The 27,398-nt window shown below is 38.0% G+C and overlaps 1 protein-coding gene across 27 annotated transcripts; it reads right to left on the bottom strand.

The window, feature by feature from the left end:
* Positions 1–403: 403 nt before the first annotated feature.
* znf740a (zinc finger protein 740a) lies at positions 404–24,478 on the bottom strand. Of its 27 annotated transcripts, none has more exons than XM_031747994.2 (21): positions 24,068–24,477; positions 21,491–21,653; positions 21,098–21,280; positions 20,329–20,475; positions 19,573–19,693; positions 19,248–19,331; positions 17,019–17,102; positions 15,100–15,183; positions 14,529–14,612; positions 14,004–14,087; positions 13,533–13,616; positions 12,802–12,885; positions 10,477–10,560; positions 10,021–10,104; positions 9,557–9,640; positions 9,066–9,149; positions 7,840–7,923; positions 7,356–7,439; positions 5,046–5,129; positions 4,463–4,581; positions 404–3,649 (listed from the first exon to the last, which is right to left on the bottom strand). In XM_031747994.2, the coding sequence occupies exons 2-21, from the start codon at positions 21,533–21,535 to the stop codon at positions 3,476–3,478; spliced, it is 1,965 nt and encodes a 654-aa protein (XP_031603854.2). In that variant the 5' UTR covers positions 21,536–21,653; positions 24,068–24,477; the 3' UTR covers positions 404–3,475. The 27 variants fall into 27 exon arrangements, with proteins under 27 accessions (XP_031603854.2, XP_031603853.2, XP_039468737.1 ...); XM_031747993.2 differs by having other exon boundaries at positions 24,072–24,477; XM_039612803.1 differs by lacking the exon at positions 24,068–24,477 and adding an exon at positions 23,711–24,060.
* Positions 24,479–27,398: the final 2,920 nt, after the last annotated feature.

Here is a 27,398-nt window from a genome sequence, read left to right as displayed (position 1 = left end):
GGATACAACTCCTGTTAGCTAACAACAGGAAACGGAGGGAACAATTCACACGGGCTCACTAAAACCGGACAGCAGAAGACTAAAAACCACCTTTTGATCATCAGTTACAATGTGAGCATGAACAAATCACAATAAACCCTTTTTTGTGATTGTCCTGATGCTCTTCACTATGGGTTACACCATTTGTTATAACAAGCTCACATAAACACCAGAGGAAATCATCTCTATATCAAAAGGACAATATATAAAAATGTATGAAGTAGAAGTTACATTTAAAGCAAAAAAACATGAAGCCACCTAGATTTTAAATCAAATACAGTGACATATCATTGAAGTGTTTTTTAAACTTACCTGAGAACAAAAACACACATTTAAAAAAAAAAAAAAAAAAAAAAAAATCATATTCCTTTACAAATTCTTTTTTTTATTATTTCAGCATAATAGTAAGAAGCCTCTCCTCTGATTTTCATACAGTTGAAACTAATTGGATCACAAGGGTACATATTAGTTAGCCCATTTTACATTAATCATTGTAACATTTTTTTTAGGAAGTTATTCTTATGCACTCATTTTCCTACACAAAATAATCAATATCAAGATCCTATCTTAACTGAGGACCATAACTCTGCATGCAAGACTAATAAAGAAAACAACTAATCTGTGATAGCTACTGTTATGCTGTTGTTCATCTAATACCATTATCAATATAATTTACTACAAATACCAGGGACTTTGTATAAGAAAGAAAACATTTTCTTGCGGTACTACTGCCTCTAGTGTCAAAAATCACCGAACATACTGGGCTCTCGACTGTACTGATCCAAATTGTTGTGTCCGCCTTTCGTGTCAAGTTGAGGAGAAATAGGCTTTGTCTAAAACCTAAAATCTAGTACAGATTGAAGGACAAAAATATCCATCTCTTTTTTTGTCTTTTTTCCTTACACTCCAGTGTTTACAATTTCATCAGAATAAAAAAAGGTCCTTGAAACAATCATCAAAAATGTGATGACAAACTCGCAGACAAAAGAAAGATAAAAACAAAAGCCTCCTTTGATCTGTCTGTAAAAAGAAGAAAATAAAAATAAAACCTCAATCTTACAACAGGATTCTATTGCATTTAACAATGAGAATACTAAAAACAGTGAATGACAAAAACGTATTAACAAGTGACGTCTACTATATATTGTATTGCCCTTTTGCCGTTTTCAGTTTTCAGTATGTGCTCACACCAGAAGTGTCCCTTCCACAGATTGGGAATAGTGTTTCCACAGCAGAGGATTTCATTTCTCAAACTTGGCTCCTCTGCTCTTTAAAAGGCCAAGCCGCTGATAACAGAATCCCATCTTTGTGCACACAGATTTGATAATCAATGGACCATTTAAAGAAAGCTTCTCATTAATACTTTTGGTAAAACATCACTCGACTCAGTCTTCCACTTCTCTGTATCGAACAAACATCTCTTCATCCTACAATTCACAGACCCTAGAAAGCGCGGCGGGACTCCCATCTCCACAAGTATCATCTGGACCACTCACTATTTATCCGAATAAGACCGTAGTTACCAACAGATTATTCGCCCCAGTCTGCACTGACATTTCTGGGTTAAACGACAGGACGACGTGATCACAAGTTTACCAGTCACAGAAAGGAGCGTGTTTGAAAAAGTCATTAAAAAGCAGCAAAGCGGGCCCCATGGGGCCACTCCTTGCTGTACCGAGTACTTTCACAAGTTCAAAAGGTAAAACAAATCGCTTGTAACGCTATCATTTAGTACTACAATGACTATTTGTGTATCCGCAACTTAAGGCTAAACCCAAAGACGGCATCCGTTATTACACACCAACTGTATAGTAATGTCTGGATGAAAAAGCAGTTGTTAGGTGTGCGGCAGAGTTAAGAAGGTGTTGATTCTGCCGTGGCCTGCGACCAGCCAAAGCACCGCCGTGTGGAAAACAACGTAGCACGACTGTATTCTCACACGGACCGCCACGCGCAAGGGCCTCCTTTTTTTTAGGATTATATTCTGTGTTACACCATCACCAGTAACTATGACCCAAAATATTCAGTTATCACCATACATATGACTTCTCAACAGAAGAGCACATTAGTCTGGTTCAGCGCCACTGAATCCATCCACATTCAGTAACCACGACAGCTTAAGGATTAAAAATAATAATAATAATAATAATAATAATAATATGATGATGATGATGATGACGGAAGGCTAGTAAATACATCTGATCCACAATAATAAACGGCCAAGAAAAAGGCAGATGAGAAAAGAAAAGAAAACAACAGAAACATACTAAGGCCACAAGATTTTGTATACGCCCACTAATCTCACAAAGTGATCTGTACAAACATCACTGGACTTCAAAGTGGCTAACCTGCATCATTATACACCAGGATCTATGCAGCATGAGCGAGCAGAGGAAATGTCCTGCTTTAGTGCTGCAGATCTCTATACATGTTCTGTATATTTACAGCTGAACACCACCACACGCCCTCAGTACACATGAAGGAGGGCTCGCCAAGTCTGCCGTCCTGTTCTGCCTCCTCAAATCAGAGAGAAACGCGTGACGCTCTGTGACCCGACACACGTTAAGTGCGCACCTCGTCGACTGCAGGTCACACTTTCGTTTCTTGGAAGTCCTGGTTTTACAGTTATTGATATTAGTTTTATGTCACACAAAGTTACTCGGGTTTTCTCAGGACACGACTGTGACGGTGGCAAAAGACTGCATTTGAGCCAAATTCCAATTTACGTCAACACCTTGTTTTTCCTACAAAATAATCATTAAAACTGGACCTTCCTAGCTGAAAAAGCCAGGAAACATTTTATGCATCACATCAGATTTACACAGTAATATTAACAATAATAATAATAATGATGCTGCTTTCAATGACCTGTCTTTATGCTTAACACTGTCCGATACAAGGCAAGTAAACTCTGGTCTGTACATGAAATGCCAACATAGTTTCCTTATTTTATCTGGAAGAAAAGTTCAGTTTTAATAACTTTAACCTGAAATGGCTGAAATGCTTTTATGATTCTTTCCAGGCCAAAGAGAATAAACAACCAAAAAAACATTAGAAAGAAGCTCAAATACTCTTCTTCACCACCTCATCACACAGTCAACCGTTTCCTGTCCGAGTACCACCAAATGCAAATTTTTTTTTTTTTGAACAATAAACTTTTTTTTTGCAAAAATCAAATAGATTAAGTACAAAACAGGACCACCGTTTATCACAGAAAAGTCTCATCTTAAAAAATGGGAAGAAACAGAAACACAGTAAAAAGTCAACAAAAAAAAAAAAAAACAACACAAATGTCCCGCTGTCGTTATTAATCCCAAGACTCGAGCTGCAAGATCAGCCTGTGCTAGAATGTGATAGCACTCTGCACAGAGCTGAGAAGAAACCCTGTGGCTTGTCCCGTCTCTGGAGGTGTTGTGGATCCAGGGAAGATGGAATGTCAGACCGCCAGTCGACCCGGAGGTGGATGCAGGGGGCTCCAGGTTGGGGGTGCCGGTGGGGGTTCTTGGGGATATGGGCGTGGTTCGCAACAGGGCTGGTTCTCTACTTTGGCTACGCCGCGCCCCTGGCACAACCGCCGATGTCGCAATAGTCGGTCTGTGCGTGAAAAATTCTTCAAAAGATAAATATTAGACACAGTCAATTCAGGTCAATTTCGAGGTCATCATTTTAAAAATAATGTAAAATTAAAAATGTCATACAGTAAAATGGAACTATGAAGGAAGGAATTTAAACCATACGTGATTACTCTAAACTCAGGCATGTCAAAGGGCAAACAAAGAGTGGAAAATGCAGAGAAGTCCCTAATATTTCAATAAAGTGACTAACAATGTGGAAAAACAGTTGTTCCCTATATATAGACTTTATCCAGATGCAGTGCCACCAATCCATCCATCCATCCATGTATTTATATGGCAGCATATTTTAGCATTTCTAGTTTTAGTGCATCGATACTGGCAAAGATCAAATCACTCGTGGAAAACCCCTCTTCTTTTTTCTAAGGATTCAGTCTGTGCTGATGAGCTAGACCCAACTCTTCCAGCCGTGTTTTCCTCCCATCGGCTGGCTGGCTCGCTGACAGAGACACCACTGTGGCTTTCACTGATAATTGTATTTACGTCTGTATTAACGTATATATCTAGTTCCATCTTCACTCAAACCACAACCCACAGCACGTGCTGCTCAGTTAGCTCGCCACAGAGCAAAACAAGGACTACTGTTGCTACGTGCAGTCCAAGGCGGTGGAGCTGGAGTTCATCTGCAGTATGAGAATCTCACCTCTTAAGAAAAATAACTTCACAACCTGACGTTAATCAAAACTAAAGGAACTGAAAAATCTGGTGGTACTGATACGACCCACTCAAGTCCAAATTTGAAATTCAGCACGTATGACACCCCACGCGTGTGTTTATTCATACATACATACCTGCTGGCACCGTTCACACTGGTAAGGCTTCTCTCCACTATGGACACGCTTGTGTCTCTCAAGGTGGTAGCGCTGAATAAACCTCATATCACACATGTCACAAGCAAATGGCTTCTCTCCTAAAAGAGCACACAAATACAAAGTCAATGCATCAATTTTAGCGTCTTGTACCAACAAACTGCGGGCAGATTTTTACTTACTAAATCTTTCTTTGCAGACTAAATTTCCAACATTTAAAAAAAACAAAAAAATTAAAAAAGAAAAACATCAGGAAAAAAACAAAACTCCCTTATTAGTAAATTTCAACAGTGAATTTTCAGCATCTCATAACTGATGTTCTAAAAAGGCCTCGTCATCAACTCATTATGTGTAGATCAAAGTGGAATTTCATGTTTTTGTGGCCCGGATGTACGCATCATGGAGGGCCCACAAATTGGGGCAACTTTTTTTTTTTTTTTTTGGAGACTGGTTCAACATCCCATCAAATGACTTGACAATCCAAACTCGAGTTTGTTGTGACCCAGTTATGTTGCAAGCGCCAGTGCCTTTCTCAGTAATAAGGGTACGGTAGAGGAACGCATACCCGTATGAGTGAGGCTGTGTCTCTCCAGGTGGTTACGCTGAATAAACCTCATGTCACACATGGAACAAGCATACGGCTTCACCCCTACACACACAGAGCAATATATTAGCCCTACCACTCACAAGTCCAACAAACACAACTTTCAACCTAACTATGCACTGTCTATGCACGCTGTACTTTATTTTTCAGACATAATGCCAAACTACGACTACACAGCTACGACCATTGGATAAACTATGAATAGACTTCAGTTATATTTTAACATAATACAGGAGATAAACATTTTGAAACAATATCAACAAAGCCTGTCCTGTGTGCTGTATAAGATTAAAGTCATTGTGCATCAATAATAGATAGAAATCATAGTATTTGTTCCCTTTGAAGTTTACAAATTTGATGTTGGACCCATATCCCCTCTTTACCAATATTATATATATTTAACTAAGTTACTCATGTTTAGCTGAGGTTTTTCTCAATATGTAGTGTAACAAATACTTCAAAATACTTAGATTACTGATTAAATTACTATAATCACAAATGTAAAAATGTGAAATGAGGGTAGTTAGGGTAGAACTGTTATCTGGGGTTATGTTTTGCTCTAACCGTAGCTGTTTTACACTGGTTTGTCAGTGACAATTGGATTTTGTAACATTGAGTTATTAAAAAAAATAAAATAAAAAAGGGGAAAAAAAAAAAGTGGTTTTGACTTACTTTGTGGTTTAGGTTATGGGTGAGAGCTAATGCACCCCTTACTGGGACACAGAAGTATCAGAATTGCCATTTCATACCTTTGATTAAAAAGAATCAAAGACTTTAAGGACAAATTACTAAAATGTACACAAAATGTGTTTTGTGTTCTACACATTTGATTCTTGGCAATCTCAGGTATTGGATTTGGAGCGGGGTTTGAAATGATTAAGACCAAACCCTACCTACAAGGAGATTATTTCATAAAGCTTCAAGCCTTCTCGACAACAAACTAAACCCCGAGTAACACCTGGTATTAGAACTTTGAATGTATGCAATCTGGACACATTATCCGTCTAATGAAATCCATAGATCCTTGGATTATCATTTTAGATTAATTGCATCTTCAATAGATAAACTAAATGATCAGTACTGCTCTTAATCGGGAAAACATGATTAAGTGCTGGTTCCAGGGTCTGTTGGTATTAATACCAACCCAGCTATTGAGTATGTGTGTGTTTCTGTTTTCATCAATGTTGATGCTCTAAAGTTGAAATATCAGATTTTACTCGTTGACACAAGTTCTATGGGTAGTGAACAAAAAAGTACAGGTACAAATGATGGGAATAAGCCTCCAATAGGCTCAGCCTTAGACAAAGAGTCAGCCATTTGGGAGCTGCTCAGAGCAGAGTCCTTATCTCAACCAAGAGAACCCAGCTGAGGTGATTCAGTGCCTCCAGGATACTGTAGGCCAAGAGTTTCAGACTTGTCCATCCATGAGGAGACCCAGGGGAAGACTGAAGACACACTGGGAAGATTAGATGTCTTGGCAGCCTTGGAAACCCCTCAGGGTCCTTTGGCATCCAATTATAATACACAGGGTTTTCTTGATCTAGATAATGTATCCAGATACACATCACAACCAGGTTTAAATGGGGCAAGGGTGTTGGTCAGATATTCTGCAGTTCAAGTATTAGATTAACCAAACACACTACAAAAAAATAAAGCGTGAACAATGGCAATTCAAACATTAGGAGCAACTAACCAAAACCCTAGGGGAATAAAATACTGTTTTAGATCCAAATGTATTCTCCCTAAGAAGTGCTAAACGATGTGCCTACTTTATAACTACACATAAGTATCCTTTATATTACACAATAAATAAAAGTCATCTACAGTACTGTGAAAAAGTTTGAGAAACTCGAGTTCTTAATATCTTTTTTACATCAAACAATATCATAATTAAGGTGTCTGATTGGTCCGATTCATTCTTTAGTATAACAACCCTAAGTAAATACAGTCACAAAGAACTTAAGATCATTGACAAAATGAACATCATATTCTACAACAGATGACCTCTACATGACCTTAACATCATGAGATGGTCTGGGATTACATGGAGAGAACGCGCTGAAACAGTCGATACAGACAAGAAAATTATGGCACGTTCTCCTATAACTAAAAGGCAGAATATGAAGTCCAAATCTGAACTTTATATGGAGTTACTTAAAATGAACTATTCATGGCATTATCTTTTAAAATAGCCTTGCTTTATTTTGACTGCCCAAAACCTTTGCACAGTACTGTATACAATGTGATAAGGGCAGGTGCGCGGACGCATACCCGTATGAGTGAGGCTGTGTCTCGCCAGGTGGTAACGCTGAACAAACCTCATGTCACACATGGTACAAGCAAAAGGTTTCACACCTAAATGCAAAGCATCAATATGTTAATTTCAGGTCTTTGAGCTTCTGTTTTACAATCCATCAATCAATATTGTACTTTTAACATCAATTTACAATTGATGGGTTGTTAACCATGCTTCACTTGTTTAATCTAGCCAAAGATTACGCTCTAAATCCAATTAAGAATACATTAAACTGTTGTTCAAATTTCAAATCCACAGCTAAACACATCTCATGAGCTGATGATATCATAGTCCAAGATTCATGTACATGGCAAGATTTGTAATAATGTTTCCTTTCACAGATAATACAGGATAGCCTTGATTAAGACAAGTGCACTACTTAGTAAGAATAATAATAACTGCCCCTATATTTAAGATAATGAAAGTACTGTAGTACGGGTAAGGTGGGCGGACGCATACCCATATGAGTGAGGCTGTGTCTCGCCAGGTGGTAGCGCTGAAAAAACCTCTTGTCACACATGGTGCAAGCATAAGGTTTCACACCTAAACGCAAAGTAGCAATATTATATTACTTTACCTCAGTTTCCATGTTACCAATAAAAATCTAGGCTATTATTCATTAACCACACATTTGCCAATGCATGCAAAACAAAGATGCCAAATGTTTTCTTCATGAAACACTAGATACCCACAAAAATCAGTTAATGGACCATTATATCTATATAAATCAAGATATTAGTACTCCAAAGAGTTACAACTGAAGCTCTGGGTAAACTTTAATAAAGACCATCAGTTTCTATAAAAGCATGTTCCAATTTTAAAGTCTTAATACTAACTAAGCATTTTGCCAACAGTGATCTCTCCTTTTAGGCAAGTGATGAAATAAGAATTCACAAGAAATAAGATTCTCTGATTTTTCTAATTATTCAAATGTCTCTACAGTCCAGAGTTCTACAGTTAATTTTGTTTCAAAAGATGCTATGTGCTCAAAAGGGTGTCCATTATTTTAATTAGATTACTAGAGATGCACCGATCGACTCATGAAGGAGCAGAATCGTCCTTTTTCCAACATTGTCGGCCCAGACTGGCTCCCATACGTTGGGTTACTAGTGAGTTTCATGCATGCTCAATCGATTCCCATCCATGGTCACAGCCACACATTAACATGTCATTAGCGTCTAAGTTCCTCACTGTGAGTCAAGGCACAAAGTTTGGCAAACTAAACTGGGGAGGATCACCACAAAAATGTTTGACACTTAAATCACTTTGATCCCACTGAACGTGAATGTGGCTAAAGCTAGCCAGATCTCAGAGCCATCTGCAAACCAGGAGCCTCGGTATAAGCAACGATTCCAACAGGTTGATATCAAGGGAAATTTTGGAGATAAGTGAAAAACACAAAAAGTCAATGACCCGTTATGTGGTGAAGTTACAAGGATAATGGAAAATGATGCAGGCCCTGACATTTGTCTTGTTATACAAATCTGTTGAACCCGATTTGTTTGGTAGGTGTGTACAGCAACCGGAATCTCCAAGAAAAATTGCAATCGGTGCATCTCTATAAATTCCCTATATCTATGCAAGATGTGAACTGGTGGTACTTGGTAATACTTGATATTGGTACAATAAAAGCTGTGTGACAGTGACCAATATAAAGTGTTATGGGCAGGTGCACTGACGCATACCCGTATGAGTGAGGCTGTGTCTTGCCAGGTGGTAACGTTGAACAAACTTCATGTCACACATGGTACAAGCGAAAGGTTTCACACCTAAATGCAAAGCATTAAGGTATTATTTTCATACTCTTTTTTGTGTTCACAATCCATCAATAAGCAAATTACTTAATTTATTCAGAATTGATGGGTTGTTAACCACTATTATTAATTTTCTTTTTTTAAGCTGTAACTTGTTGTTCATCCAATTCCAGTAAAGAATACATCAAACTGAACCAATTCTCAAATCCACAGCTTAACACATTACATGAGCTGATGATGTTGCAGTCCTGTATTTCCTCACAGTCACATAAAACGTTACAATTATGAACATAATGTAGGGTAGGCTTCATCAACATCATTCTTCTGGCCACTTTAAAGTAACTAGCATAAACAGCTTACTCGTAACAAAATGCACATACAGTCTGATTTCAGTGAAATGGGTAAGGTGGGCGAACGCATACCCATATGAGTGAGGCTGTGTCTCGCCAGGTGGTAGCGCTGAAAAAACCTCTTGTCACACATGGTGCAAGCATAAGGTTTCACACCTAAACGCAGAGTAGCAATATTATATTACTTTGCCTCACGGTCTCTCCCTCTTTTTCCTTCATTTTCTATTTTTTTAAATTTAGAAAAAAATATTTAAGCTATTGGTTATTAACCACACAGTGGCCAATTCATGCAAAACCAAAACTTTTTTTCCCCCAAATAAATTTAGATTATAATTGCCAACAAAAATCAAAGCAGCAAAATACTGAATTATGGTTATCCTGTTGATTCTGACTGCTGACAGCTAATAAAAGACAAGAAAATGTTTATAATGATTTATACATGACATGTCCCCTAAATATAAGTAATAAGACAAACTAAATTAAATGTGCACACTTGCTAACAACACATGTCATGGGCACGGTGCACGGACCCATACCCGTATGAGTGAGGCTGTGTCTCGCCAGGTGGTAACGCTGAAAAAACTTCATGTCACACATGGTGCAAGCGTAAGGTTTCACACCTAAACGCAGAGCATCAAGAGAATTATTTTTGATTCTCTACAACAGAGAAAAAAAAAATATCTATAATTATGCCTGATAAATTAAATGTGCCAGTGTGGATTAAATTGATATCTGTGGTTAATAACCAATGTCATACCCCTGAAGTAACTTACAGGGGTACAATCTAAGATGCTTGTTTCAAATTACAAACTTCCCAGAGGGGCTCTAAAGTTCACTTAAACATGAGCTGATAATGTCATCTAGCTGAAATAATACTTAGAATGAATCTTATCATAAACTGTGTCTGAATACAGATTTACAAGACTAGCTCAAGCATACACATGTAGCAGCATCCTAATTTTGTGACAGCGTTAAGATTGCCAGACGCATACCCATATGAGTGAGGCTGTGTCTCGCCAGGTGGTAGCGCTGAAAAAACCTCTTGTCACACATGGTGCAAGCGTACGGCTTCACCCCTATACACACAAAGTACCAGCTTTAGCATAAAAACACTCAACTGCCAAAATTGATCCATGTTAAACTTTACTAATTCCTTAGTAAAGTTTGGCTGCACTTATCAGCGCTTTGTTTAAACTGGAAATTCCAGCATGCTTTAATAATCTGCCATTCCAATTGAAAACAACATTTGCGTCTCTGAATAATAAGGAAAATGCCCTGTGCAGAAAGTAGAACTAAAATTTTCCTAACCAAAAAAAACAAACAACTTATCAAAATGACAAAAAATAAATAAATAAATAAAAAATTGGGGTGAAAATTGAAGTCCACATTCCAACTAGCACAACAAAAAGTTTTTCACACTATGTCAATGGGTGCTTCTAATCGTGTAATTTCAACATACCACATACAGGTTTTCTGGAATAGATTTGTTCACGCTGATCACAGAAGGTGTGACAATTTTAGGCAGTTGGCAAACAACTCTGCACAAGACATTAAGTTTGCACATTCATTTGCGGAGCAAGAATTAACAGGAAACTGCTCTGAAAATCATCAAACAGAACCTATCCTAGCACCGAAGTACAAATTAACTTTATCTTCCATAAGAGAAAATCTGTAGTTTGGAAATATACAGCTTTTTTTTAAAAGAGAGAAGCTTGTGTTAGTTCCTGACCATCACTTTGAATGTGAAATGACACGATTATGTGGGGGGAAACAAACGAACACTGGCCTGGATAGTGGCAGTCCCGATCTAAGTAACATTCCCATCAACTGAAAAGACACGATGTTTCCCTTCAAGTCCCCCCTCCCACTTCTTCCATCAAGGCCACAAAACATACACCCCTTAATTCAGTTTGTAAATTTGCAAAACAATTCCCAATGAACAAATCTTAAATTCAGTATCAACATGTAAAAAACAAAAAAGCCCCCTCATCTTTTAATAAAAAAATTTTCATTACATCAAGATAATTGGCTTACTGTAATATTCAAAGCTGCAAGTACCGGTAATGTGACTCTTCTTTTTCTGTTCTTCCCCATACACACACAGTTTACAAGATTTAATATAAAAAGTTGATACATACTGTCAGTGATGTAAATATGACAATGTCAAAGCTGTCAATATCAGTTTGATTTAGAGATCACCGAAATGCAGTGTCGGTCAAGTTACTTAAAAATAGTAATTAGTTACTAATCACTGATTACTTCTCCCTGTAAGTAATCCAGTTACTTTACTGATTACTTATTTTCAAAAGTAATTAGTTACTTTATTACTTAAAAAAAACAATACACAACCTGAATACATGATAAAGCAATAGACCTTTCAGCCTAATTCTACTTTTTCTACATTATCCATCATATAAATTTGAATCAAATGAAAAAGTCTCTTAACTTTATGCACATTGCATCAAGCAAAATTTAATTATATGCAACTGTCTCTGACTGGAAGAAATTTGTTTAACATTTAAATCTATTTTCTGCATATTCCAGTGAGTGGGGCCAGTGGAGGTTAGCTCAGTGAGCGGTCATGTCGGGGGGGGGGTGCTTGCTCAGATTTAAAGCTGTGGAAAGTTGTTTTCTTCCCATGTAGAGTGTACAGCGGACGCTAATGTTTTTGTCACTTTTACGGAATCAACCTCAAAGTAATGTCAGTACTTCCAAGCTTTAAACGCTGCATGGTCGTGCTCTCTCCTGCTCTCTATATTATCCATTGTTGATCTACACGTCTGTTGCTGCTACTGACGTTGCATGCGTGTACGTCATTGTCATGAGACACTCTCACAAACAAAATCACAGTTAAGTAAAGCAGGCTGCTTACGGGAAAGTAACAGTAATCCAATTACTTTTTTGCAATAGTAATCCCTTACTTTACTCATTACTTGAAAAAAGTAATCTGATTACAGCAATGCCTTATTGCCCATCTCTGCCGAAGTATCAAACAGAGTTACCACAATAATTGTTCGGTTTAAGTACACATATTTATGACTTTAATAGCTAAATAAACACTAGAGACTAGAGTGATACTGAGTTTTCACTTTATGGTCATCATGTCATTTCATATACAAAGTATGGGGGAAATATTACTACACAAATTCTTATAGAAGATCCTTACAGATAGATCATGACAAATTAACATTTGTCAGAAAAGTGATAGAAAGCAACACAAACTCGAGTTTGAAGCAGCCATGTAAACATTATTTGTGGGCACATGCAAGGGGAGAGTCAGGGTGAGAGGGGGGCAAGATTTAAAAAGCAAGGCATACCTGTATGAGTGAGACTGTGTCTCTCCAGTTGGTAACGTTGTATAAACCTCATGTCACACATGGTGCAAGCATATGGCTTCACTCCTAAAGACAGCACAACAATATCAGATGTATTTCAACACACTGGTGAAAGTGATGAACACCAAGACTTAAATAAATGACAGATTAACTATTGTAGCATGCCTTTTTACTGAAGGACACATTACACTGAAAAGACTAATAATATACAGACATTAAAAGGCGTATTAAGAAATCAAATATAATCTAAGAAACCGATCTGTACATGTTAAAGTTTGGTTGAAACTTAAGGATTACCCACTAAAAAAATAAATAAATAAATAAAATCACCAACATTTAGTTTCTCCAGATGTGGGGAAACAGGTACTTGTAAACGACATTTTATACTACCAATGTCTGCAATTTAAAGGCTTTTTAGTGTAATGTATCTTTCACTGACTATACAATAGTCAAGAATAACCATGCAATAGTGCCATTACAGTGTTAATCACAAAACAAGGTAACTGACAGAGTCACTTTTTCTGTGGACAGTTTTCCAACAAAGCCTAAAAGCTCTATTAAACATTGTTTTTTTATGAGGGGGAATTAATTTACCAACAATGTGATAATTATAGTATCATATAAGATGGTGAAATCAACATAAAACAAATGAGTATAAGGTTTATAAATATATAATGTTTCACAGTGAAAGGGGAACAATTAATCAAGCATACCAGTATGAGTGAGGCTGTGTCTTGCCAAATGGTAACGCTGGAAGAACCTCATGTCACACATGGAGCAAGCGTATGGCTTCACCCCTAAACGCATACAGTGTAAAATTTTAGGGGGGACAAAAATAATAATAAAAAAAAAAAGTTCTCATGAACTATGTGCACAAAATTTGTCAATCTACATAAACTAGTCAATATTACGTAATAACAAGAGCAAGTACTTTCATGACCAGCTAATTCTAAACATACAAGACAGAAAAATGTGTCACATAAACCCTAACAGCAGTTAGCAAATACAACGTATACAACAGAAAAAACGAAACTATTAATTCTTAACGTCTATCAATCAAGAATATGTAGTAACAAAAATTATAGCTTGCTTTGTGTCTGTCGGGTAGGTGATTCACACACATACTAACAAATATCAACAAGCCCTAATGGTGTTAAGTGAGAGGGACAAATAAAACTTAATACCCGTATGGGTGAGAGTGTGTCTTGCCAGGTGGTATCTCTGGAAAAATCTCATGTCACACATAGAGCAAGCATATGGCTTCACCCCTGCACACACAGAGCAAAATCCTTTGAAAATAATAGTAATAACAATAATAAAATAAGCACAATGAATTCAAGGACTCACTTATATAATGTATCCAGACATGCCAAAAGCAGTGGCACCAGTACAGTGCCACACTAAATGCACATGGCTAACATTTCATAATCTGTTAACATGTCTGTAGTAAGGGTGGGTGGGGAGAAAAAAACCAAACAAAAAAAAAAAACAAAAAAAAAAATAATGTCTTTTGCCAAACTTAAAACTTCTCATGCCAACATGCTTTTCGAGAGCCAAAATTCACTCTAAGTACTCATCAATTTGACTGTTACTGTAACAGTGAGTTAAAAATGCTTGATGTTTATGAGTATTTTGGCCTGAAAACTTAAAATTGGGTATTTGGGCACTAAGACAGCACAAAAAAAAAAAAAAAAAAAGCAGACCCATACCCGTGTGAGTGAGGCTGTGTCTTGCCAAGTGGTAGCGTTGGAAAAATCTCATATCACACATGGAGCAAGCGTATGGCTTCACCCCTACACACATAAAAGTTTGTAAATATCAGCTAGAAACAGCATAAATTTTTAACACATGACCACAACTCTTCCCTTAGCATAGCTCTTCTTTTGGTTTCACATATTATACCAATCGGCCTGAGAAGCCAACGCACAATTTAGATTTTGCAGTGGTTACAGGAACTAAGATAACACTCGACTTATTTCATTGAAATTTGGAAAAAAAACAAAAAACAAAAACGGTATAAATGTACATATAAAGTAGAGCTTTCAGCAGGGGAAAAGCTGAGGTTGTTTAAATACCCCTACTATGTATGCAAGATTTCAACTAAAGGTTTACCACTTTTTCATCCTCCTGTTACATACATCCTCATGCTCTTCAACATGTTATTTATTTATTTTTGGGGGGGCTGGTCCATCTAAGAATCCTATTCACGATGCACGAAGGTAGAAAACGAAGACACTTAAAACACGTCTACCTAATGAACTACGGTAAGCAGACGCATACCAGTATGAGTGAGGCTGTGTCTTGCCAGATGATAACGTTGGAAGAACCTCATGTCACACATGGAGCAAGCGTACGGCTTCACCCCTACATACACAAAGTATCAACATATTAGCTAAGACCTTCCTTCAAAGGAAGGCATCAAATTACTCAAGACTTTGGCAGGCATTTCATATTCTAACCAGGCTTCATGCAAACAGCGATTTGTTTTACATCCCATCAGTGAAAGAAAGGGGGGCAGCTCATTTTCAAATAAAATGAATAGCACTATTGGAGAAAAAAAAAAAAAAAGAGCAGCAACAGGGCATAAGCCATACACGTCAGCAGCGAGACAACTAGTGAGCGCGATCACACCGGCCAGCCGAAGCACAAACATTCTCCAAAGTTAACCATCACTCGTGGTAACAAAGCATTTTTTAAGCAAATGGTTTTTCTCACACAGTGCACATTGATTCCATTTATAGCAAAATTAAGAAAACATGTTGCTACATGCGCGCTTCTTCCTTGCACACCAAAGTGATGGCCTGCAAAAGCTTACAATCTGCTTTCTGCCATAAAGTTACAAAAGACGCAACTGAGTAACTGTATGAATGTTACTGTAAAAAAGCGAGGCAGTTACAGCTTAGAAACATGAAGCCTTCAGCCATTAGTTTACATTTAAAATGTGGACATCAAAGGACTATTCCCATAATATACCATGGCCAAATCAAATCAACTACTTAAATATGACTTGACTGTTTTCATACAGTCAACAGAAATGTGAAATTTAGGCAAAACAGTATTTTCACATTACTGAAATGTCACTTTTCAAAGAAGAACAAAAAAACTAATTGAACTTTCGAATCCTCATTTGTAGATCAACTAAGTCAATTAACAATAAGTCATAGTCAGTTTTTTGATGATTACTTGGTACACAACTATGCAGCTATAAACAACAGCTGATGCAAGCTTTACTCATTTTGCCCGAAGTGAAGCCCCAGAAAGCGTATCAATCGGGGATTACACTGGCTGTGTGTGATGACTTGACCTCTAAGGGACGGCCAATATTTTGGGGCTTCAGGTAACCCCAATAGAGCCCCAGTTGTTTGAGTCAACACTTCCTGTTTCGTACACTAGTTGTTCTTTAGAGATTCACCACAAAAAATAAACAAATAAATAAATGTACATACAATTTTAAAAATGTTAATAAAGTGAAATTATTCTCAGATGACAGACAATTATTTTGAAATTTCATTTCAGCAAAGGTGTTGCCTATTTTGCTCTTCACAACGAGCACTTACCCAAATACAGCTAAAGTTCAAACATGACAGATCAAACCCTTGGAACACATTTGGAAACTTCACAAACATTTGGACAACTTGTTTTGGTACAAGAGTCTTGTCCCTTCGCTAAAAATTGCATGAATGTAGATTTTTGTGCACAGCAATGGTACAAGAAGGATTATGTACTTTGACAAGTCCACCTGAGCAACTTTGGGCAATGCTAAATGCTAAAATTTGTCAGTGTATGCATGTAATTTAACATTCTGATGTATACTGAAGTGTCTTTTTCAAACGTTAGATGGTTGAAATAAAGCAAATCAAATGCTGATGCATTTTTGTACCATGATAAACTTTCCTGTTGCGCTCTTCTGAATATATTAAAATTCAGTCCTTTCATGGTATAACAAATACCCTAAAGAGCTCTTTAAACAATTTGTTCAACACTTACTCAAAAGTTCAATCCCACAAAAAAAAGTTCTCCTTTAGAAAAACAAAAAAACAAAAACAAAAACAAAAAACCTACAAAAAGGCCATTTCCCAGCTGCATGTTTACCTGTAAGCTGTTTGTGTCTGACTTTAAATGCATAAATTCTGATTTCAGAGAACTGATTTTAAAAACGTTTTTAAATGTTAAACTGGGTACGGTAAATGGACGCATACCCGTATGAGTGAGTCTGTGTCTCTCCAGGTGGTAACGCTGGAAAAACCTCATGTCACACATGGAACAAGCGTACGGCTTCACCCCTACACACACAGAGCATAAAATTATTAGCTATTCATTCTAATAAGTAAGTGATTATGTTAGAAAAAAATTATATAATATATAATGTAGAAAACAAAGAACAGATGCAATTTTGCCACAAAGTGCAAGTGGTTACTCTTAAAGACTATTGGTGAATTTTTAATTAAATTTATAAAATGGGGGGAATAATGGGGCAGCAGCTCTGAAGAACAGGTTTGACCTGCACATAGTGCATACTTTAAAACAATGAGATTTTAAAAAAAAAATCCAAGTATTTTTAAAATAAAATCCTCAGTTTATATTTTATATAATTAAAAACAAAACAAAAAACACAACAACAAAAAGCTAAGAACATAGTCCTTTGATGTCCATGCAGTCATTTTCACTACATATAAAAAAAGAATTCTATACAAAAATTATTTAAATGATTTTAAACATGCACAAATAACTATGCATTGCATGTTTTGCAGTCTGTGCTTTCAGGCATTCAAATTCACAGAAATGGGTCCACAAGTCTAAGTCCACTTTTAAGTCCACTATCAAAAAGTCTTAAGAGAACTGTGGGTGTTGTCATTTAGAAATTTAAGAATATTGGGAAGGAAAAATACTAAATAACATAATAAATAATTCATCTATGTACCGATACTGCTGGTTTCAAAACAACCGTTTAGAGAACGTTTACCAACATATATCTGCTTCTGAATTGAAACTTCTACAGGAACTGCATGTAAGAAACTTTCTTACATGCAGTTCTTAAAGAAAGTCTTGGCAGATATTTGGGGAAAAGAAAAAAAAAGGATGGTGTAGAAGAAAGGGTAGTCAAATGTGGTCTGCTGTACTTGTGTTCCATCATTTTGCACTGTAACATGTTGTACTGCATAAGGTAAAACCAGAAAACTTGGGTATATCTGCCATAGTGCAAAGTTTAAATTTAAAAAAAGAAAAGAAAAAAAGACCAAACTATGTTAAGACAAGTGTATCACACAGACATCTTGGGAGGATCAAACAGCACTGCACAAACAAAAGTCCAGATCAGAAATGCTCATCTCGCTCATTAAAAAAGAAATACAGCCAAAAGAACAAGTCTAAGCAAAGAGCCAACAAGTTGGAAACAAGACCCAACAAATCAGTTTGAATTTGCACAAAGTCACAACACAGACTAATTTCCTGGGCTGTACCAAAATATAGATGCTGTATACAATTGTTTGGCTATTCATCTGTTAGATACGCCATCTCATTTTACACACCTTGACTTTACCTTACTACTGCTATGTCCTTTTTTCCTCCCTTTGCTGTTTTAATGGGTTGAGCAGTGGTGGCAATTATTCGCCAAGCTTCTAAGCTTCGGTAGTAATTTCAGCCTCCAAAACACCTACAGCTGAACTCTGCTCCAAGGTTACGGTAGAGTTAGCCAAAATAAACTAAAAACAAAAACACATTTTACTTTATTAGAATAACAACCTGGATTTTAGACAAAAATACATTTTTTAACAGCAATACGGTGTACTTACAAAACTGACTAATATACACAGGCGTTTAATTTTAGTCTTTGTAATTTGGTCAAATTTGTAAGCAAGCAAGAAAAGATTCTGCTGTGCAAGTTTATTGAGTGAAATGGACTGTGTTATGTTTACAGTTGTAATGTTAAAACAGAAAACTACTAAAATGTATCTTAATATTTACACACAAAAATGAAAGAAAAAAAGTGCAACTAAAGACAACAAAAAACCCCACTTTAAACACTAAATCTAACTCTGAGCACAGACAAATTTGTATCATAATTTCTGTTAGACTAAATGAATATACATGCTAAAATTTTGCAAATACTTCTACAACTGATGCTGATCAAAATGTAATCCAGAGGGAAGAAAACTTGTTATAAATGCTGAAAAAGTAAGAGTTTTTAATAGTGGACTCGGGATTATTGGACCACACAGTATTCAATTTCCCACTGTAAACTTTCCAGTTATTGGGAACACATAATTATCAGACTGAACATTTTGAGGTGAACAGATTTTGGGAGTGGCTTTGTTGGAAATTACTGTCCACTGACAAAATGAATCCTGAGCATCTGTCCATTGACTTAAGTGACAGACTACACAAGTAGTCAGACTTATGTAATATGGGTACGGTTAAAAGACGCATACCCGTGTGAATGAGGCTGTGTCTCTCCAGGTGGTAACGCTGAATAAACCTCATGTCACATACGGCACAAGCATACGGCTTCTCCCCTAAACCGAAGAGCACCAGTTTTAGTTAAAGTCCCCACAGATACCGAGTGCCTGTGAGGCAAAAGCTATTACCAAACAACGTTTTAAGCAGGCCATTGCAAAACTTCACAGTCGCTGCACACTCCTAGACTCAGTATAACTCAAGCTTTCAAAGCCTCTTTTAACAAGTCATTCACATATTTAGGCAATAAAGGCTGTCCTGGCCTAACTTCACTTGAGCTGTTCCAAACACAAACCATACCTGTATGAATGAGGATGTGTCTTTTGAGGTGGTATCCACTCCTAAACGCTCCGTAACAGTGATCACAAATAAAGTTTTTCTGCACTTTGGATGATGGACCATTCTCATCGCCACCTGCGCCCTATGGAGAATGGCCAAGAACAGTGGTTAAACAGTTTAAATCCTGCACCTTCATTGTGTACTAAGATTTCTGAGTTATACCCCAAAAATAGCACCCGTGCAACTGATCAGAATTGGATGAAATTTTCTCATTTTTGTGAAATGTCAGCAAGTGCAGACCTATAGCAATTCCCCCCATAAGATATAAAATGGGAGTTATTTATAACCACTAATCCTTAAAATCAGCAGTATGAATGAAGACAGCATGAAAGGTTGTTTTGTTTTTCAAACTACGTCATTTACATCTGAATTGACAAAATACCCCACAACCCCTTCCAATGGCCTAATGCCCTCATGTTACTGCTCCCCCTGTTATGCACACAACTGCAGTTATTGTGCTCTGCTTCACTCTGGTCCCCTCCCCCTCTTTCCTCTCCAGAGATCCTCCACCCCCTCCACATCTTCCCTGAGCTCCTCCCCCCACCCCCACACAAACAAAATGTGCACACGAGAGATCCAAGTCAGGCGCACTCGAATAAAGTTAAATGCTTTAACTACAAAATATGTACAAAGCGGCTTGGGCGCATTTTCTGCAATGAGCAAAAATTAACAGACGCAACGGAGACAATTCTCTATTTAGCAATCAGAGCCACTGACCTTCCCTCCCCTTCCTTCTTGTTCTCTCACTTTACAGGGCGTTACTGATTTCCTGTTCTTTTTTTTCTGCTGCATGTCCTCGTTGGCCCTCATCTCTTTCTCATCCAGCAGGCGGGGAGCTTGGAATTCACCTTCCTTCCGGATAAGCTACCAAGCCAGACAAAAAAAAAGAAAAAAGTTAATAATTTCCTATTTTTAAGAATAGGTTAAAAGTGCTCTCTGAGACAAAAACAGAATGTATGGACATTACTGAGCTGAAATGATGCAGTTTAGCCATTATGTCCATTTCTGCCAACGCTGGCAGCAGAGGTCGGTCACATATAACAGTTGAGGTTTCTATTTTCTAATTTTAGTTAAACCATTACATACTTTAAAACAATTTGGCATACCTTCTGATGGAGAACTGATAAGTGCTCTTTAATTTTCTGGTAATTCCAAGTTTCGGTTGCCAAAACAAAAAAACTTGTAGGTTGTGGAAGACAAAGAAAAATGGGCTAAAAAGGGAACTAACTACGCACCCTTGAGTATAACTTGTTAGTGCTTAGGTTAATGCCCTTTTCCATCCCAATTTCAATCTATATCCAATCTAAATTATAAGTTAAAATGATAAACAGAAAGCAAAAGTTGTTTTAAACTGGGAGAAATCACAATAGAATCTCCGATTACATCTGAATTTCATAAAAGCCAAGTGTTTACACCCTTCACAATATCAGTAACACAACATAAAACAGCCCAATTTCCACTCCACATTTCCCATGTGGGTCCTAACCAGGGGTGGACAGCTCATTCCAGATGGGAGGATCATATGGCTCTGAGGAGCACGGTCAGGTCCCTCTCTCTGCGGTGGTGCATGGCCAAGTGGAGCCATCATTTTTTTGGGTGGAGCGGCCATGGAGCTGGCCTGCATCAGGGCCATACTGGACAGGACCGCTTCGCAGCCAAGCAGCCCCGCCTGCAAAGAAAGAGAGTTAACAACAACACTTTACCAACCACATCAAGCATTTCAACAAATTAGCAGTCTGCAATTTCAAATGATCTGCATCTAAGACAATACTGCGAGTAACACGCAATGTGCTTTGGCAGTCATCAACGACAACATCCTGAGTGACACAAGACTGCAAGTAAAGTTATTTGTCACCACTTTGGTGTTCTTAAAACAAACCCATTTCATATGGTCGCGGACTGAGCTGCTGGGCAGATGTGACATTGCTGTTGTATATGTGAGCGCAGGGGCAGGGGTGGGGACAAGGTCATCCAGAGATCCGTCAGTCAGGATGGTCGGGCTGGTGGGAAGCCACACCCACCTCACTCATCTAGCATTAAAACTGAGGAAGAGGAGGATGTGGATGAAACAGACAAACATTAAATTACAACAGCAGCACCTGCTGTCTTTACCGTTACATATGCCAAAGAAATAGAATACAGAAATGTTTCTCATTTGGACAAATGATTGGACTGATTTGCATAAAGGGTTTACTAACTGTGGCTAAGATTTACTTAATCATGCTATATTTTTACCTTACATCTATGTTTTCTTCCCCATTTTATAATAAACATGCCCAAATTATGACTGGGATCAGATATCCTACTCATCTCACTGCTGAGGAAACACCAGCGAAATACAAGAAAAAAAAAATCTGCTGTTTAGTTAACACAACAAAAATGCGTTGCTTGTAATTTGCACAACATTAACAACACTCCTATGATTGCAAGAGATCATTAATATGGGCGGGCATATTTACAATTCTAATCTGTTTTGTTCCCAGTTCTGCATATTAGATTTGTCTGTGTTGAGACATTAGTGTGGAGGTGAATTTAAGAGATATGCATATATCATCAATTTTACAGTAGCCTTAAGTACAATGCATGCAAATTTATAACAACTAAATATTCTTACACATTTTAAGTTAGCATCACTTCATTTATGTGCAGCATATAGATGCAGAATATGCTTCACAGGTTGTAAGGATCGTAAAGCTCCATGTTTTGAGAACCATTTCTGTTAACCTACTAAATACTGTAAGCCTAGTGCACATCAAATTATATTTTTTGGTGTATGTATTTGGATCAAGTTTGGTTATGAAAATTTCCCCACTAGCTTAAAAAAACAAAAAAACAAGCTCTGTGCCAACAATCTAAAAAGGCACACTTTGCTCTAGGTAATATATACGAAACTCTTGTAAGGCATCATGAAAGGTCATTTTTGGTCTAGCTAGTTTCAATTTGTGTAAAACCTTCAGGTCTTCCCAATTAAGTATATATTTGCGCAAAAACAGAAACTTGTGAAGATGGGCATACTGCAGAGAAACTACAGCAGAGTCAGACAAATCACATTTAAAAATACTAGGATGACTGATGAGACAATTAGCATGTCCAAACACTTAAACATGGGACATTCTTAAAAAAAACAAAAACATCATGTATCATTTGTAGTACAGCAAATATGTTAAGTACGAAAGGCAACAAAAGAAAAAAAAACATGTAAAATACAAACCAGAATTCAACATTTAATAGCACAAAAGAAGCAGCTGTGTGGGTGCGATTCTGTCAGTGGGGGTTATTATTATTTTGAAGGAAATAACTCAGATTACATGAATCTCCTTGTAAAGTACAACTTGGGGTGATATCATGGAGAAAACCCTAGCTGATGTGGAATATATATGAGTGAGGGTGATTCTCAGTGTGCTGTTGGGGACTAATGCAAAAGTGCTTGCAATGCAATAAACTACAAGCCTAAATAAAGTAAAAAGCACGCAAAGTTCTCCGACTGCACCCACGCTGATTGTTTGCATTTAAACGTGCGTTTTGTGTTTTTAAACACGAGGTTTGTTAACTCGAATGTTACGAGGAGGCCATTAAATTACCGAAAGAAACACTGCTCGGTCTTGTGAAGGGATTCTCATGGGGTTTTGTGTTAGTTTGAAGGATCGTTGTTATACCCACCATTATACGGGTTACATGCGACACTACAAAGGTTAACCGTGGCCAGAAATATTGTTTTACACCAGGTTTTCGCCATCGGCGTGGGTTAACTAAAAAGGGCTAACGTTGCTAGGAAAACAGACAGCTAGCGGATTGCTAACATCAGCCAACACTGATTAAAACACTACACGAACACGTCGCGTGGTCATTTTCAGTTTTTAGTAGCTGTGTTTTGTGGTGGCGGAGAAAAGTAATTGAGCAATTATTAAGTTGCTCTTAATATAATATAATTTATTAGCTTCACCGACGGGTGGCCTTCAAACTACCACCCAACCCATCATTAGTTCTGCTGATGCTGGAACAACCTAGCTAACATCAGCTAGCCGTCAGCTAGCTGCTCGCGGGCGCCCTCGCCCACTCTAATGTTACTGCTAGTAATCGAGCAAATTTTGAAGCCCACCTGGTCACCGATGTAACACAGCTGCAAAGCGAGAGTATATATCTTGCTAGATTTATTTATTAATATTATTATTATTTTTACACAACGACGCTTCTTACGATATAAGCTAAAGCGGTTCAAGACAAGACTGAGTAATAAAGGCATTCGTGATGGCCGTCGCAGCGAGTGCCTCCCCCTCCCGACGAATAAGCTAACATTTGTTAGCGGCCTAGCGAGAGCTAACATTGACGCCGTAATTTTGTGCAAACCCCATTTGCTCTGCTACCACATGGTGGATTTTGCAGATAAAGCTACCAGACCGCTTAATGCACATTTGGAATCCGCGGTGCATCTGAGAAGAAATGAGAATATATTTACCTACCTTTCTGCTTCACTCGCCCGACGTTTTCTGTACCGTCTAGTTTACAAACACAGGAAACGCCACAGGATGTAACCCACTCCCCCACACAGCAGCAAAGCCTCCTCAAGCGAAGAGAAAAGGGTCATCTTCTATCAGCTCTCCGTGAACAAGAGACCCTTGGCTCGAAAGGGCGGACAAAAACTCAGTCCATTTTCATAAGTGGCGTGGGGATTTTGACGCCCACTCCACACTGTTGTGGCTGTGTGTTGTGGTGCTGCTGGTCTCTCTCAGTTTGCAGGAGATACAGACTACGACTGAAGAGACGCAGACGAAAAGGAGCGAGCGCTTAAAATGACAGAAAACAGGGACGTGCACACAAACACCGGAGGGTTATAGTAGTAGCTCAGTCTGCTGCCGCTTCGCACATGCTTGGCTGAAGTGCACATGGGGCCAAATTAATAACCATCACTAGCCCATTACTATTATTACTGCGGACGCTGCAGCTTTTATTCCTATATATCAATATTAGGTTTGGTGACGTCATTGTCAGTAGTGTAAGGATCACTGATTCCTTTTAGTCAGTTTCATTCTGGACTTTGAGCCTTTCTTTGTATTCGCTTTACACATTAGCCTGAATTAAACATATTTCCTCTAATTAATCTATATCATTTGGTGATTAGAATAGGCTATGATTATTTTATTTGCCATTAATAATGTAATGCTGGATATCATTGATTACTTATTGGCTTTCATAGTTCATCGCATCTTGGATCTCGTGTCATAAAACTAGCTTTACTGGTAATGTAGGCTAGTGTAGGCAGGACATTTTTGGAAAATTATTACCTTTTATTAATTTGTTAACTTATTTTGTCACAACACCTAGGATATTTTCTTTCTCATCCCTGTGATGTGTTCATGGTGCAGATGTAAGGTGGCGGTCGCGGTATTTCAGCATCTACAGTAGCTGGCTTCAGAGGAGGAGCAAACACAAACTCCTCCTCTGTACCTCCTGCTCTCCTCGCTGTATTTCCCAGGGAGAGAGAAAAAACCCAAAACAAAAACGTTAACGTGATACATTTTAGAAATTAAGATGTACGCAAGACAAGACCGGAGAGGAAGATGAGTGTTACTTTCAAAAGAAAGGACTGCTCAGCAAGTGAACTTTTAGTGAAGCGGAAATTTAGAATCAGCAACAGCTTTGTTGGCCAAGTCTGTGTACACATACAAGGAATTGAGCTCCTTTTTTTTCTTTGCTCCCAGTGTAAACAGAATAGACAAACAGTGGAGACTACAGCAACATAGCAGCATGACACAGACATTAACAGCATGTATGGGATATTCATATGTTTAGTGATGCCAAGTGCAAAGATGTTGGAATAAATTGTGGAATAAATAAGGGATGAATAGCTAGTTACTATACATAAAGTATATACACGGGGACAGTCTCATACATGTAATGTCCTATTAAAATTTTTGTGTTTTTAAAGATAGTGTTTTTTTATATGATGAGTTATGAATGCTAATTTTGTGGTATTTAAAGACAAGGTTTCATGAAAGTAGTTTACTAGACAGTTTAGTGCAATTTAGTGCAGGCTGGTTAGTTTGCACATTTGTGGTAAAGTTTACAGTAATGCACTATTGTTGGAGTGGTGCAGAGCAGGCTGTGGTGCTCATATCAGGTAACAGCCTGTTGCCTGTCTCATTCTGCTCTCTTCTCTTTTCCCTGATCCCTCCCCCCCCCCAACCCAACCAGTCCCGTCAGATGCTGCAGCTCCTCCATGACCCTGGTCCTGCTGGAGGTTTCTTCCTGTTAAAAGGGAGTTTTTCCTTCCTACTGTTTCGAGTGCTTGTTCATAGGAGGGTCATGTGACTGTTGGTTTTTTTTTCTAATGCTGTAGGGTTTTTACCTTACAATGTAAAGCACACTGAGGCAATTGTTGTGAACTGATGCCATATAAAAATAGAAATATATAAATGTAATTGAATTAACTTACATCACAGGTAGAAGACATCAGTTTATACACCGATCAGGCATAACATTATGACCACCTGCCATATATTGTGTTGGTCCCCCTTTTTGGTGATAAAACAGCCCTAACTCATCTAGGCATTGGCTCCACTAGACCCCTGAAGGTGTGCCGTGGTATCTGACACCAAGATGTTAGCAACAGATTTAATTTTAACATGTGAATTAGAGTTTTGCATCAGATCTATATCATAACTTGTGCCATAACTGTAACTCCATTTTAACCCTACACTGGAACATTATACGTAACTTGACATGCACCTCCCAAGAAATTTAAATACATGTCGGGTCAATTCATATCACAATGACTTTATTGGCATGGAAGGTTGCGCTAAATAAAAGGAGTTTCCGGTCACTATGTAAGTTAGGACATAAATTTCCTGCAGAAGTCTAAATCAAGCTTAAGCCTTGTAAGTTGCGAGGTGCGGCCTCCATGGATGGGAACTGTTTGTACAGCACATCCCACAGATGCTGGACTGGAGGTCAACATTTGAAGTCAACACCTCAAACCTGTTGTTGTGCTCCGTAAACCATTCCTGAACCATTTTTGCTTTGTGGCAGGCTGTGTTATCACACTGACAGAGGCCACAGCCATCAGGGGATACCATTCCCATGAAAAGGAGGGCTTTCATGAGAACAGGCAGGCCTATAGCAATGCTTAGGTAGGTGTATGAGTCGAAGTAACATCAGGACCCAAGGTTTCCCAGCAGAACATTGCCCAAAGCATTACACTGGCTGCACCTACTTGATTTTTTCCCATACTGCAAGCAATACACACACACCCAGCCATCCACGTGTTTGAAGAACATTTGATTCATCAGACCAGGCCACATTCTTCCACTGCTGTCTGGTCAAGTTCTGATGCTCATGTGTCAATTGTTGGCACTTGCGGTGGTGTGATGCACTGTGCATTCTGTCTGCAGATCAGACCTGTGTGGATAAAGGACCCAAAATGCAGACTGTCCAATAAGTTGAGGGAACAAAAAATGTCTGACCTTTTATTTAGGCAGAGCATGTAATCAAAGACACCAGCAGAAAACAAAGTCCAGGTAAAACAGACAAAAATGCAGCCCGGGCATGACAATAGTGTTACAGTATGATACAACAGAGAACTAAGACAAACTGAGACTTTAAATAGACACATGAGGAAATCAGGGAGATGGGAAACACCATGCACACAAAATAAAACAGGAATAAAAACATGACAACACCAAACAGAGAGACCGAGACTTAACCAAACAAACAAACAAACAAACAAACAAACAAACAAACAAAAAACTACCAAGTAAACTGTAAAAAATAGTGAAACTAAACTGGGAATG

The sequence above is a fragment of the Oreochromis aureus genome, linkage group 5 (genome assembly GCF_013358895.1).
Source record: "Oreochromis aureus strain Israel breed Guangdong linkage group 5, ZZ_aureus, whole genome shotgun sequence".
NCBI classification, from domain to species: Eukaryota; Metazoa; Chordata; class Actinopteri; order Cichliformes; family Cichlidae; genus Oreochromis; species Oreochromis aureus.
This window is presented reverse-complemented; position numbering and strand designations above follow the sequence as displayed.